The 14538-nt window shown below is 48.3% G+C and overlaps 1 protein-coding gene across 1 annotated transcript; it reads right to left on the reverse strand.

The window, feature by feature from the left end:
* Positions 1-6709: 6709 nt before the first annotated feature.
* On the reverse strand, positions 6710-14538 carry LOC134148442 (protein DGCR6). The gene is made up of 5 exons (XM_062590503.1): positions 14398-14538; positions 14158-14318; positions 13591-13691; positions 9790-9930; positions 6710-7871 (listed from the first exon to the last, which is right to left on the reverse strand). Exons 1-5 carry the CDS (start codon positions 14514-14516, stop codon positions 7788-7790), a joined length of 606 nt encoding a protein of 201 aa, XP_062446487.1. The 5' UTR covers positions 14517-14538; the 3' UTR covers positions 6710-7787.

Here is a 14538-nt window from a genome sequence, read left to right on the forward strand (position 1 = left end):
CTTGGACACACTCAGCCCTGCCCTCCAGCAGTGCAAGGGAGAACACAGCAGCAAGGCCCTCAAGATATCCCTGCTCAGAGACCTAGTAGGGAAGTAGAAAGGTGTGAGCCAGCTTATTCACACAGACAGCCCAAACACCAGCTCAGAGTAACACATGGCTCAGAAATGCTCTGATTGCATTCTGCTGAACTGGACTGAGCGGCTGAGCCACCTCAGCACAATCCTGCAGAGACTCATCTAAGCTGCCCTGTCTTCCATCACCTTGATCCCACACCTCAGCTGCTTTTGGCAAAGAGTAGAGGAGGCAGGCAGCCTGGTGCGTGCAGCGAAACTCAAGGAGAAGACAGTCTCAAAGCGCGAGGTCAAGTGATTGGGACAGGGCAAAAAAAAAAAAAAAAAATCACCGGGGCATATTTCCCCAGACTGAAACCTCCTGGGTCTAAGTGTCCCTCTGTCCTTAGCAATTAGGTGTGGGGCTTAGCTTTGGATTGTGCCTGTCCTCCTCCAGGGCAGTGGCACAGGAGAACCAGCCACCCACACACTCACACGGCAGAGATCTGTGCTGCAGTGCTGACCCAGAGGATGGGCCAGGAGGAAATCACAACATACACAGGATAGGATTTCCCTGGCTTTTCCTTTTAAAATGGAGCTGCAGTAAAGGCCAAATCAAACAGCTTTAGTCCTGCTGAATGTTTTTCTGAAGTTTCCCCTCCACCTTTTAATGCCTGCTTGGAGCTCTCACTTCCCACTGATAGCCTTGGCAAGCTGAGAACCTACTGTGGTGGCCTACAAGGGCTCTTCCACATGCAGCAACTCACTGCTTCTGCAGGAAAACCTAGGCACTGAGAGGTGCAGCAGACAGCACGGAGAGGCCAGGCACAGGGAATTCCAGATCCACTCCAGGGATAACGTGGGCATCCTTTGCCAGAACAGGAAACATATCAATCGCCTGGGTACCAGACAGACATAGAATGAAGGAGGCTGGCAGCCATCTCTGAACAGCTGAAGGCAGTGGGAGGATGCAGCTCCTTGTATATTAAGGCTCTAATTCATGGCTTCTCCTATGGAGCTGTCTGAAAGTTCGAGGCCACATGGACAGGCTCTCCCATTCCAGCCACCTTCCTCTTCCTCTGTGTCCCAGGGCTGTGCGCTGGGGCACATCTCTATGCATATGCAGTCCCCAAACCAGAGGCCCTCCTTAGGGGACCCAGAGCCAAAACACGTGTCTGCATAGCAGGGGGATTGTCCGACCCTTCCATGTCCACCTCTCGCTGAGCTCTGAGGTCTAAAGATCACAGAAAGACCTAGCCATCCTAAGCCAGTGGCAATGATTCCTGGTCCATGGGGAAAACAGGCTTTGCCTGTAGCAGTTACATTTGCTATGTGTTACAGGAGGGGCTGAGCCACCCCCAACGCTGCTGCTGAGAGTGATACATGCATAAATCTTGCATCCATGTTGCCAAAAAAAAAAAAAAAAAAATCCCCCCCCCCCCCCAAAAAAAAGAAGGCGTCTGTCATCAGAAATATTTGTGCACTTGACCAAATTCACCAAACAGTTTCAGCAGAAAAAGAGGATGTGAAGACTGACTCCCGAGCAGCATGGAGCAGCCTCATAGGGACCCACCTGGAGGAGAACCATGTCCAAGCCCCTCTTACACCTGCTGAGCTGAGCTCCCAGCTCAAGCGCTGCCTTCATCCCAGCTCACACAGGCAGAGAGGCATGAGCTGTGCTGCTGGAGTGGCTTGGGCTCCCCTGAGCAAGAAAGCGCTGCTGGAGCGGAAATTGGGAGCCTCAGTCCGCCACTGAGCCGCAGGTGCCTGCGCCCTTTGTTTGAGCGGTTATTTATCCAAGGCGGGAGCTCCAGCAGCACGGCCAGAGCTCCATGGAGCGTCCTGCGGCCAGGTGGGCAAGGGGTGGCAGCGCGGGGTCGTGGACCCCGGGCGAGCTGCCAGACCCCGAGCTCCGCAGGACAAGCAGCCCCTATCCTGCACCCTCCCAGGAGGGGAGTTTGCCCCCCTATTTTTTTTTCTTTAACCATTTGGCTCCTTTGCTGGGAAAAGCGGAAAGTTTAAATCCTCACGGGCTCTACCTACGCGTTGTCCTTCGGGCGGCGGCCGCGCCCCCGCCCAGCATCCCCGAGCCCGCAGAAGCGCCGAGGGGCGCACCCGACGGCACGGCCGCGGCCCCACCGCGCGGGCGGGGGGCGGCCGCCCGGCCCCGAGAAGGGGGTCCCGCCGCCCGCTCCGCTCCGCGCCCAGCCCCGGTCCCCGGTGCCGCGGCGGCCTGCGCTCACCTGCGCTGGAGCGGCGCCGAGGCGGGCGGTGCCGCCGGCCCTGCGTCACGGCCGCTCCGCGGGGGCGCGACGAGGGGCGCCCGGCCGCCCCCGGCTGCGGCTGCGGCTGCGGCTCCGCCACCGGCCCCGGCCCCGGCCCCGGCTCCGGCCCGCACCTGCTCCGCCGCGGAGCCGCCGCCGCCGCCGCCCGCCCCGGCCCCGCCCCGGCGGCGGCCCCGCCCGCGGCGGCGGAAGGACGGAGACGCCGCCGCCGCGCCCGGCGCGGGGTGGGCAGCGCTGCGCTTGGCTGGCGCCCGGGGGAGCCCGCGGCGCCCCTGGGGGGCTCCGTGCGAGCCCGAGGTGCCCCCGTCTTACTGGGGGCTTCTGGTGGGGAAGCGCCTCAGCTCCGCACCATCTGTTTCCCCTTTAGGCCAGGGCTTCCCGCCGAGCTAAGGGCTCCGGGGTTGGGTGAAGAACCCCACCGAGGCTCCAAGCCTGCATGTTTTCGGATGCTACAACCCACGTTGTGCTAGTGCCAGTGGATTTAAAGGGTTATCTTTGAAAATGTGGGGCTGAGCAAAGCTGGAGCACTTTTTTTTAAGGGACAAGTCTTGGGATAGTTGGAAAACACCCAGAAATGTTGAAGACCACTACAGTGGAGCAGGCAGTGTGTGACTGCACATTCCTTCGCAAGAGCAAATGGCAGGATTTTACATATGGTCCTGTTATGCTTGTAGGCAGCATCTACAGGCTGGATACAGATTGCCATGGGGGTACAGGGCTTCAGCATTATCATGTAATGGAAACAATAGAGGGTCCCAAATCCAGACTGATGGACACAGGTAGTTCTAGATGGGATGAAGGTCTCAGACCCTGCTTCTTTCCTTAATTTAAGGAGTTCCACCTACATTGCAGCTGGAGGATGGAGACCACCTACATGCTCAGATATACCTCATGAAAAGGTAGAGATGTGGGGGGGGGGGGGCAAGCTAGAGGGACAACAGAGGAAGATGACCTCTGGAACACATGAACAGGCCTGTCCAAGCTCAAGGTCCTGCCTTCAAGGGTGATAAAAAGCAGTTGCCTAGGGAAGAGCATAAGAACCGAGTATGTAATACTTTCTCCTTGCTTCACCATGCTCCAAGCATCTGCAGTTCGAAGATTTTGAGAGATGTGATATCTTTTATAAATCACAGCGAATTTCTCTTCCAAAACTTCATCTCTTGAACCAATTTAAACTTTTCACACCCACACCCCATGGCAAGGAGTGTCATAGCTCTGCTATCTGGTGCACAAGAATCACATTTTGTTTCTTCTGAACCTGCCTCTTACGACCTTCATGTACCACCCCAACTTTTACTTGAAGAGAGTGAAGTTCTTGCTCACTCGCTCTATACCACTTATAATTTTCCCTCTATCCTGTCCTCTCTTAGGCATCCTGTTTCCAGGTGGAAGAATCCAGCCTGGTTGGTTCTTCCTGGCATAGCAGGTGGTCCAGAGCTTTGGTCTCCCTACTGGCTTTCTCAGAATTTCTTCCAACTCTCCTTTTGGGGATTAAGGGACCCATGTTCCAATACAGATTTATTAAAGACTTTATAGAAGCATAATGCTTTCCATTTTCTTCTCCTTTCCTAATGTCCCATTAGATTTTCTGATCACTATGGAACATTAAAGCTCATGTTTCCATGTACCTCAGTCATCACACCCAAATCTCACTCCTAAGTGGTAATGGTAAACTCAGAGTCTGTCATTTGACACTAAGTTTTCCCATGTGCATAACTTCACTTTTATTCACACTGCATCTGTTCCTTACTTGGAGGAGGCCTTGATAGCCTCCTGTCCAACTCAGAAAGGAGTAGAAAAAAAATTTGGCCTTTATTAGTATCACTGCTCATTTGCCTTTCAAGTTCCTTAATAAACACAGGACTGGCACAGAGCTGTAGCTCTCCCTTTGGTCACCTTTTACCAGGATGGGAATGGGAATGGGTATTCCTTGCATTCCTTGTTGATGCTGCTTCTGGCATGCAACAAGACTTTGGCATAACTTAAGGTACAGCTTCATGTGTGGTTAAAGACAGTCTGAGCTGCCACCAAAGGGGTAGCAGGCCTGTGCTCCAACCACATGCTCCTATTGCCTCTGTGCGGCCAGCTGTAGTGCTCCGGGACTTCACAGTCACTTGAATCAACAAGCTGAGCCTGCTGAAACCCAATAATCCTTTGTAGCATTTCCAGCCAGATCAATTCTTCTGAACCACACTCACAAGATTTGATTCTAACCTAAACGTTGTAGGCAATAACAGTACAACTGCAATAGCATGGCCACAATCAGTCCTGTAGAAAGGCATGCTACAGGACTCTAGTGATACAAAGGTATTGATGTGGGATGCTGGCAGGAAAGGGTAGAGAAACCTGCTGCTGAAATAACTACTTTGGAAAAAATCTCTGCATATCCTCAACTGCGTATTTTCTAGCATTGCCTCATGTAGGGGCTGATGATTTTTTCTTTCCCCGTTGAAACTGTGCTGATCAAACTCTCCTAGATCACGAGATATCCCAGCTGCTTTATTCATTTTAAATGATCTTTTCAACCGATTAACCACATCTGACTGATCTGTAATTCTCTGTCTCACTCAGAAGCCTTTTTAAAATACAACCTGAGGCAGACTGTAGGCATGGAAAATTTCAGCTTGGATTGTTTGCTTGGCAAAGCTATAAGCAACTGAAACCAGATGGTTGGAGCAGGAAGAATGAGAAAACCTCCTGCTCAGGAGCTGTGGCTGGCCCTCGTTGCCATGGTGCTGCAGCGAGGGACGGGACCAGGTTTTGCAATACTCAGGGCTGTGGAAGAGCACAAGGTAGCATTAGGGTGGATGTCAGCGGCCTGCACCATCTCTCCTGCTGCAGTAGGCAGCCTCTGCACAAGGTGAGCTGTGGTCTTTCAGCACAGCCCCTGAGCATGGCCAGCACAGCAGAGCAAAGCCCTCCCACAGCAATCCTCAAGCTTCTGCAACTGCTGTTCCTACCAACAGGTAACTTCAAGCTTTTCCAGCCAAGCTGTGGGTTCCACCAGCTCCTGCAGATTCACACTGCAGGAAGTTTCCTGCCTTGAAGTATTTGCTCCAGCAGGGCAAGAGTGCTTGTGTCAAAGAATGGATGGTCCTTTCAGGAGGAAGCAGTACTCTCCTAACATCCATGCACTTGATCTCCTTTCCTGCATTAGGACCCATACTTAATATGTGCCCTCCTCATTGACACTGGTCAACTCAGGAAGTGATTTCCTCACTAAGAGCTCTGGCCACACATGGAGGAATACAAATCCTTTCTCTATCTGGTCAGCTTCTGGGGGGTTTCTCTTAAGTGCTCTCAGAGAGAGTTGAGATGTCTCCAAAGAGGAAACAGCTGTCCAGGAACTTTACTCTGCCCCTCAGTATTTTAGCAGTCAGGTGCAGGGCTCCTAGGATTCCGTTCGAGGGTCAAGTGGCCACTAAGTTCAAAGCAAGATCCCTTGCAATGGTGTAAGTGCCACTTCACCCCACTTTCCAGTTGGGAATTTTCCTCAGGGAGAAAAGACCTCACAAGTAATCCTCACCTTTTGTCTCCAGCTATTGAATTGCAGTAGCATGTTCCAGTAAGGGGAAAATGGTGATGGAATCAGGAGTCTGTTTCAACCCTGGCTTTACAAAAGCCTCTTTGCTCCTTCTAGTGCTGTAGAAAATTAGCTTCAGTGCATTTCTGCATATTCTCCCTCAATTTAGTGAAAACCTCTATAATAACCTTCAGTTATTTGCTTTCACAGGAACACAAGAACATCCATTAGCTTTAATGAGGAGTAGTGACCCATCCCCCAGTTTCAGTGATTAACAGCATACTGAATCTCCTAATACTACTTCTGCTGTGAAAAGAGATGGTTATATCAATAGCAGAGGAAGCAGTCAAGAGCAAACAGTAAAGTGAAGATGTCTCCCAAATATAACCCCTGCTTTGAGAACATCAGAGAACTTTTAAAGAGTGACCCAGGTGTAATCAAAGCCCTACAACACACTGAGTTAAAAGCTAAAGTCTTTGATCTAACCCCAACAGCTGCTCAGATCTGAGGATTTCTCTCTTTACAGACTCTCCCTTGCACCATCCACCCTATTTCTTAAGAGCAGGCTATGCATTGCACATTACCTGGCAACAACACATTTCTTACGCATCTGCGGCAACCTCTTTTCACAAGGAAGCAGCATGTACTCTAATTCCTTCCCTGCACTGGGTCTCAGGAAGAATGATGGACTGAGGCTCTTGGCTCTCGAGGCTATAAGCTCCGCTACAGAAGTTCTCAGAAACGACTCAAGCCTACCAGTCTTAATTTAGTGCACCCCTCAAACCTGTACTCATCAAGCAGGCATATAAGAACCAGAAGTGTGATCACTGACATTTAGAAAGCTGCAGTCTCAGAAGGCTGAACAGAGTATTTTATTTCTCTCCATTTGGAAACTACCTTAAAGCAACAAAGCAAATGCTCTCAGTCTTCTCTGCTATCTCACTCAGGTAAAAATAGCCTGGATATCAGTCCAATGCAGGTGGACAGAAGACTGAATTTCTCCTTTAATAAAACTTGGAGGAGAAAACCTATATTGTCATCTGCCTAAAGATCTCTTTGGGAAGGGTCTGCCTGTTTAAAGAGGCAATTTCTGCCACACCACATACACAAGTATCTTCTTGTAGATACAGCTTGGAGACTTTTTTTCAGCTGCCAACTGCCATACACAGTCTGCCCCAGAAGGCAAATTCACTTTGCTTCCTGTCTGATATAGCAGTTATTCACCTCTTCCATTCCTTATCAGAGACACTCACTTCTCCTTGAATCAGAAGAGACTAATTTGGAGCAGATGGTTCTGCTCCCAAATTCAGCTTGATTCACCTACACACATAAAGGTCATCAATATAGTGCTGGGTTGAGTTTCCTGACTCAGTGCCTGGCCTGGTCTCCTTTGGCTTCATAACCCCGTTGCTGACATTGCAGGCTATATGCTCCAAATTAATGCTTTCTGTCATCTCTTGCTTCACAGATGTGCTTCAAGGGAAAGGAGCTGCCACTTCCAGACCTGTTGGCATACCATTCATATGTCACATCACCCAAAATCTGCAATTGGGGGATGGAAGAGATCATGCTGTTCATTAAAGAACCATCTTAGGAAGGCCTATGAATTACTAATTCTGATTAACTCTCTGCATGAACTAAGTGGGAATTCCTCAACAGCTATAATCAGCAGCAACACAGCAGGACTTGTAACATTTATCTTGCTCTGAAGACTGGAAAGGCAGTCTGATGCTCTCCAACTACCCCTCTGCTCTGGAGGTCCACTTCTCCCATTCTCAAAAGGTCCTCTATAGGCCCCAGCTAATTCTTCTACACTTGCTGGATAGTAGCATCTTCCTTATGTATCATAAAGCAAATGCATTAAATAGTCCATTTTTTAGAGGGAAGTCACAAGAAAACTCTGGAAAGAAAACAGCAGATTTGCTTGTTCAGGAAAAAGCCTTCTCTGACTGGGATTCTTTCTGTTGTAACTTCCGAATCAGTTCCAGTAAGTTCATCTGTAAAGTCAGCTCCTGTAAAGGAAGAAAGACATTTTTGCAAGAACATGATGATCTCATTCTCTTCTGCAGAAAGAACTGGTTTGTACCACTCACTCAAGAGCTAGTAATCTCAAAGTAAAGGCTTAATCTAGTTTAAGCATTTTACAAAATGCACGACAATAACATCTTACAAGATCTGCTGCATGCTGCACATCATAGCTGTATTACAAACTCCGAGGGCTTTAGGAATCATTAATGATTCAAAAAGGTTCTTTCTTCTGGATAGCTATTTAACACTAAATCCAGTGAGCGTTATCAGTTTTGCATGTTTTTTCTTTTTAACCACACAGGCTCCACAGCACTGGATTAGCAGTGTCCCCTTACATAGGCACACGCCACACACTGAAGCAATTTCTCCAAACAGGCACAGCTCCCTCCTATTGTTCTCCAACAGCATCTTCAATGTCCTGATTTTGTTCCAGGACAGAAGAGAAGGAAGCAGAAAGAATTATTGTGGATGCTCTCCAATTGTAGTCTGCTGTGCTAGTGTATAAAATTTTCTCTAGATATTTTATTCTCCTTCAAATATTCCCCTTTCCCTGACTGCACTGAGTTAATACCACTGTCTCCTATATTAACCAACATCAACTTACTGTTTCCTTATGATAACCTTACCCATCTGTTTGTTCTTTACTCACATTTTGATTACAGGCCAGTTAGGACAAATCGTATTTTGCCCTGCATATGTGGGAGTACCTAATTCAGTGGACCCCTGTCCTGTGACTCAGACTTGTAGGCATTACCTTATGGAAATAAAAATCTATTTTTGTAAAAATATAAAAACTATATAAATAGGCATTTCATAAAACAAACTGTGGAAAACGCATGGGCTGATGGGAACTGTATGGAAAACAACTGGGTCTAGCAATAATTTCTTGTATTATGGCAGCATTCACAGACACAAGCTAGAGCCTGGGTCCCATTTTCCACCTATCATAAAAGCAAACAAACGAAAATAGCAAATAGGAATTCTGTTAAGAGTTGTTATTTGGAAAATAATGCAAAAGGCAGAGAGGACACAAAAGCTACTTCACTATATAGATGAGGAACAGCAACATAGCAAAAATAAGGGACTTTTCAGTAGCACAGCAAAAATAAGGTATACAACCAGGAATCACTTTGGTTTTAAAAAACAACTATTTAACCAACTTGACTTAAACCACCTTTCCTCTCTGGTCATATTGAAATGAAATCTCTCATATCAAAATGAAATCTAATTAGTTGAAAAAAACAGAATTAAGAATAGTCTGTCTCTGTATTCTCCGCCAACTTCTGAGTTATTATGATGAAATTTTGGAAGTTTATTTTTCCATTCCTGTGATGGTGTTAGAAAGAGAAAAAAACCCACTACACTATTGCTCTCAATAGATATGTCAATATATAGAATAGATGCACTGGCGAAACCAGGAAGAATACTCTAATCGCAATCCAATATAATCATCTCCGAAAAGACACATGCAAGAATTAATAAGATACCTAAAAAAAAATAAAAAAAAAAAATAAAAAAAAACTTCCTGAAGGCAATTTATAGAAGTAACTTAGGCACAAAAGTGATAAACCTACTCATGTATTCATTTTAGTGTTGTACATATGCTCCAAGAGTCACAGGACTGCAGGTTCTTGGCATAGCCTTTATTCCCACTACAGTATGAAAAAAAAAATGCAGAAGGCTGTGGACATTGTCTTGTCTAGTGGGTTTCTGCTGCTTATTTACAAACCTGCTACCAGATTAGACCTGGACACGTTGCCCATCAGCTAATGAGAACTGATCATTCTTTCTGAGACAACTATTCAGAGTTTATTAAGAAAGGAGCAGGTTTTTTTTCTTTTTTTAAATAAATGTTAGCACAATAGCATGGTCAGATCCAATACTCAGTGCTTATACACTAACCTGTGGGTTTGTGGTGATGTAGAATCCAGACACCCCAGCCTTTTCCAGGGTGCTTTGCTGGTCTATCACTTTTTGGTCCAGTTCCAAGACTATTTTCTCATCCATCATTCGCTGTTCCTCTCGAATTCGTTGCTCCACTGCCTGAAAAGAACAAAATATTCAAGATAATTTCTGTTGAAAAACAGAATAAAGTGGAATATCCTCCTGCCTACTATTATTTTCCTTATCTCTTATGTTCTTTACAGAAGCCCAAAAGCTAGATCCTGAAGTGCTCAAATTGACAACTTTACTTCCTCTAAAGACAGCAGAGGGCAGCAAGCACAGCCCCATACCTTACGTTGTCCAGTTATGGCATTCAATATTCCTTACTGCAAATTACCACTCAAGAAAGGACAGGGGAAATAGCTTGGGAACAGTCTGCTGCCATTACCAGAACAAACCATACAGCCTGGTTTCTAGGCACTTTTGAGCTGTGCACAGGAAAGCACCCATATGAAACAGGTCACAATTCTGATGAGCCAACATCTGACCAGCAGGCTGTAGCAAAGTACTCCAGCAGTACATGCTCTAAAGAAGTCAGTAGTCCAAGAATCACATATCCCTCATAGCACTGGAGAAGCTGAAGAAAGACTCTGACAAGTAATATGGGTCACCGATGCTCACTGCAATGTGACTCAAATGCCTCCCAAAGCTTCCACGTTCTCTGAACACTTACATGGAAAGATGGCTAGACCTGTAAATCAGACCAACTTGCAGTTTATCCACAGAGCTAAACTTCTCTAGCTGTTAACTTTATAAAGGGAAAGTCAATTTATTTTGCCCAGCATTGACAACAGTAAACTAGGTCTTGCTTGGAACTGCAATAAGCCAGAACACTATTTATGGGGGGCTGAAAACATTATCATATAAGGACTTCCCCAAACAGCCCTATCAGGAGAACAACACTAGCCTGCCTTCCTTGCAAACGCGTACCTAAGCCTTGCAGAAGAACGCCCTACCGCAGCAGAAAAGGAGATCAGAGCATGATAAAGGCATAGTTTAGTTGCCTGAGCAAGGGATAGCAGAGCTGGATTCACTTTGCCACAGACATATCGTGTAATTGGCCTAGTGCAAGTGATTCCCTTTACCTCTCCCTGTAACACAGGGCAACAACAATTACTTCTTACTTCAAAAGTGCACTGGAAACTGGCTGTTTTGGGCATGCTCTAGAAACAATATCACTAGCTGCAGAAAGGCACACTGCATATCGGTTACAGAGATAACCCTAACCTATCATGGTAAAAGCAGCTCTGCCAGACTGCAGAGAGGGAAAAAACAACGTGAAAGGACTGTCTGGGACAAAGAGAGCCCACTTCAGTCAAATAGCTGCACACGAGGGTAGGTAAGATCACGCCAATATGAAATCACACGTTACTGCCTGGCACTGCACATCAGAATTCCTTTGCAAGCCTCAGGGAAAGTCACAAAACGTCAAATCCAATTTAAATACAAAGGAAAGCTCCTTCCTATGTAGAAACTAAATGGCACAAGTTTAAACATATTGCTCATATAACACTGCCCCTTCATTATATGGTAAACAGTGGGAAGCATTTAGTTGGAAACATTCAAGCAGGTAAGTTAGCCTCATTGAACAGAAAGAGAGAGGTCATGGATTTCCTATACCAACGGCTGGTGGTTTAAAAGACCTAGACAATTCCTCCACATGAGAAATTGAAAAGCCTGTGCACAGTTTTAAGTCCTGTGGAAAAGCCAGAGTTTGAACGATGTAGGTCTCAGTCCTAAGCAGTCTGGAAAAAGGCTGAGGTTTCTCTGCAACATTAAAGTACCAGAGGCCTTCTGAAAAAAGCCTGACCTAAACAAAGAAAAATTATTACTTACATGCAGAAGAAACTACCTCATGTAACCTTTCTTGAAGGTAGTGCAGTCAGTGTCTTAAATTTGTAATTATTTCCACAGATTTGGGAAAGCTAACTTAAGCTTCACAGAACATACTTTATTAAAAAGAACATTATGCTTTTCCTACTGTACAGTAATGTGCTTATGGACTAAGACATTATGAGAAACGCACCAATAAGTATGCAAAGCCCTAAATGTTAAAACTAAAATGACAAGGAGGATGCATCACTGATACATCAAAAGATTACCATACTTCAGCTTTCTATAGCAAATACTTGGGGGCATGCACTTATTAGAATAAATACGAAGTAATTCAGGACAGTTTAAATCTCAGTAAAATGTAAGATGGAGGGGGCTAGTTGTCTCATATGAATATGAGAATATTAATGGAAACATGAACAAAGTGAGTAGAACAAAACTAATTATTTGTGTCAAAGGCCAGAAGCAGGAAAATCTATTTTTAAGCGCCTTTGATTTTCAAAACCACCTAAACACCTCAATATTAGAATTCTTCTAGTGCCTGCTTTTTGCTAGTAAAATTCTGCAGCCACTTGAATTTGTGGCTGCAGTACAGGTATAGTCACCTGTGTCTTGACAATAACAAGCAGATACAGGTTTATCACTCCTGCCTAAACCTTGATAATATTCAGTGCTTTATGGTATTAATTGGATCAGGGCTTGGAATGAATCCTCCGTGCTCATCTAAAATGTCTCCTCATTAGAGGAAATCCAGCTTCTCTTGCCTGCTTTCTATTCTGAAAAACATTTAAATGGCCATGTAAATTGGAAGAGTTCCAGCAGGAAATATCGAGAAGCAAGCAGGAGGAGAAACTTTGGCATAACATAGGCAATCAAACAGTAGAACAGATGGCCAAGAGGTAGTGCAGTCTCCAGCCTTTGAAATTTTGAAGGCTTAAGTGGGCAAAGCCATGAGCAAGCTGGCCTGGCTTAGAGCAGGAGGTTGGACCAGAGGCCTCTGAGGTCCCATCCAGTACAAATTATTCTCTCTATCCTTAGCTGTTTTTCATTCTAGAGGCTCAGGCTCTTTGTCTGTAGAAGAAATGAAGGATTCAAATCCCACATTTCCCAAAGACTTTCCTACCTCCTGACTTGAGAGACAGAGGAGACACCATGCCATCTCCTCCATCGCTTACTGTGCTAGAAGAGTGACTTCCCTTCATTTTTGGAAAAAAAAAAAAAAAAAAAAAAAAACAGCATGTTTAAGTGTCTAAATATAGTTTAAGATAGGCCCTTGTTTCTGAGCTACAGGAAAATGCCCTTTGGAGAAAAGTAACGTTTAAACACAAGTTTTTGCTTCAGCTCAGATGACTGGCTACCCACTATCCTGGGCCAAGCTTTTTTTTAGTACTGCGGATTCCACTAGGAAGTTGGACATCTAGAAAATACATACTGTATTATTCCTCCTGTGAGTCCAGTCCTAAGCTGTCTTGTGGGAACTGGTCTTCAAAACAGAAGTAAAAGATATAGATAATACAGGCCCCGCTTAGCATTAGTTGCCTTAAAGGTAAGCAGAGAACAGACAGGCAGAAGAACCAGAAACAATTCTAACACGGTGCTTCACGTGACCAAAAGTCAGGGAACGGCCTGTGTTCAGAGAGTTACGTGTTTGTGTTACATACAGCTGAGTTTGGGTATTTTCAGTGGTTTCTTACTTACAAGTGTAATTAAGGGAAAATGAGTTTTGAGCACCCTCTGCTTTCTCACCTTAGCCACAGAACGGTGAATTTTATACCTGCAGGACCAGCCTCACAGCCAAGGGGCTGCAAGGCGCAAGCAGGGGGGACCCGGCGGCTGTGTCTGTGTGTCCGCGTGTGTGTCCGCGTGTGTGTCCGTGTGTGCGTCCGCCCGTGTGAGGACGGCGGGGCCCACCCGCCCCCCCTTTACCTCCATCTCCCGCTGCTGGGCGGCGCGCAGGAGCGGCAGGTTGTGCGGCCTGCAGCACTGCTGGGCCTCCTTGTGCCGGTGGAAGAGCTCCTGCTTGAGGCCTGCGCCCGGGGAGGGGTCAGCGGTATCGCCCCGCACCCCCCGGCCCGGCCCCCCGCCCGCTCCCCGGGCCATGCACCCCACTTCCGCCCAGCCCATGCACCCCACTTCCGCCCGCTCCCCCAGGGCCTCGCACCCCCCCGGCCCGCTCCCCCGGGGCCCTGCACCCCCCCCCCTTCCACCTCCCCCGAGGCTCCGCCCCTCACCCGCCCCCCCAAGGCTCTGGCCCGCCCCGCCCCGCCCCCTGCCCGCTCCCCCGGCCCCGCCTCCCGCGCACTTCCCCGCTCCCCTGGCCCCGCCCCCGCCCCTGGCCCCGCCTCCCGCTCCCCCCGGGCCTCTGCTCGCCTGGCCCCGCCCCCGCTCACTTTCCCGCTCCCTCGGTCCCGCCCCCGCCCTCTCCCCCGGCCCCAGGCCGCGCCCCGCCCCCTCGCCCGCCCCCGCCCCGCCCCGCCGCCGCCGCCGCCGCACCGCGGTGCTCGCTGTGCAGCTTCAGGCGCTGGCTGTAGAGGTTCTTCTCGGTGAGGTGCTGGATCTCCAGCAGGCCCTGCACGATCTCGAAGACGGTGCCGTCGAGCAGCGCCAGCGCCAGGTCGCTCAGCGTCGTGTAGGACAGGCGCTGCTGGCAGGAGCTGCGGGCGAGGGGCCGCGTGAGCGCGCCCGGGCCGCCGCCGCCGCGCCCGCCGCGCCGCCGCCGCCGCCGCCGCCCACCTGGGCAGCGCCTTCACCAGCGCCTGGAGCTCGGAGAGCAGCTGGTAGTGCCGCTCCTGCTGCCGGGACAGGTCCGCCGCCGCCTCCTCGTAGCCGCCGCCGCCGCCGAAGCGCTCCATGGCCCCGCGCGGCCCGGCGCGG

This window comes from Rhea pennata, chromosome 17, assembly GCF_028389875.1.
Source record: "Rhea pennata isolate bPtePen1 chromosome 17, bPtePen1.pri, whole genome shotgun sequence".
In the NCBI taxonomy this organism is placed as follows: Eukaryota; Metazoa; Chordata; class Aves; order Rheiformes; family Rheidae; genus Rhea; species Rhea pennata.

What these genes read in the sequence shown, in the direction of transcription:
- LOC134148442 (XM_062590503.1), bottom strand. Translation starts at nt 14,516, where the DNA reads ATGGAGCGCTTCGGCGGCGGCGGCGGCTACGAGGAGGCGGCGGCGGAC. An exon ending in CCCAGCAGCGGGAGATGGAG is followed by an intron (nt 9,931 to 13,590) that starts GTAAAGGGGGGG and finishes TGTTCTTTTCAG; the next exon opens with GCAGTGGAGCAACGAATTCG. An exon ending in ACATCACCACAAACCCACAG is followed by an intron (nt 7,872 to 9,789) that starts GTTAGTGTATAA and finishes CTTCCTTTACAG; the next exon opens with GAGCTGACTTTACAGATGAA.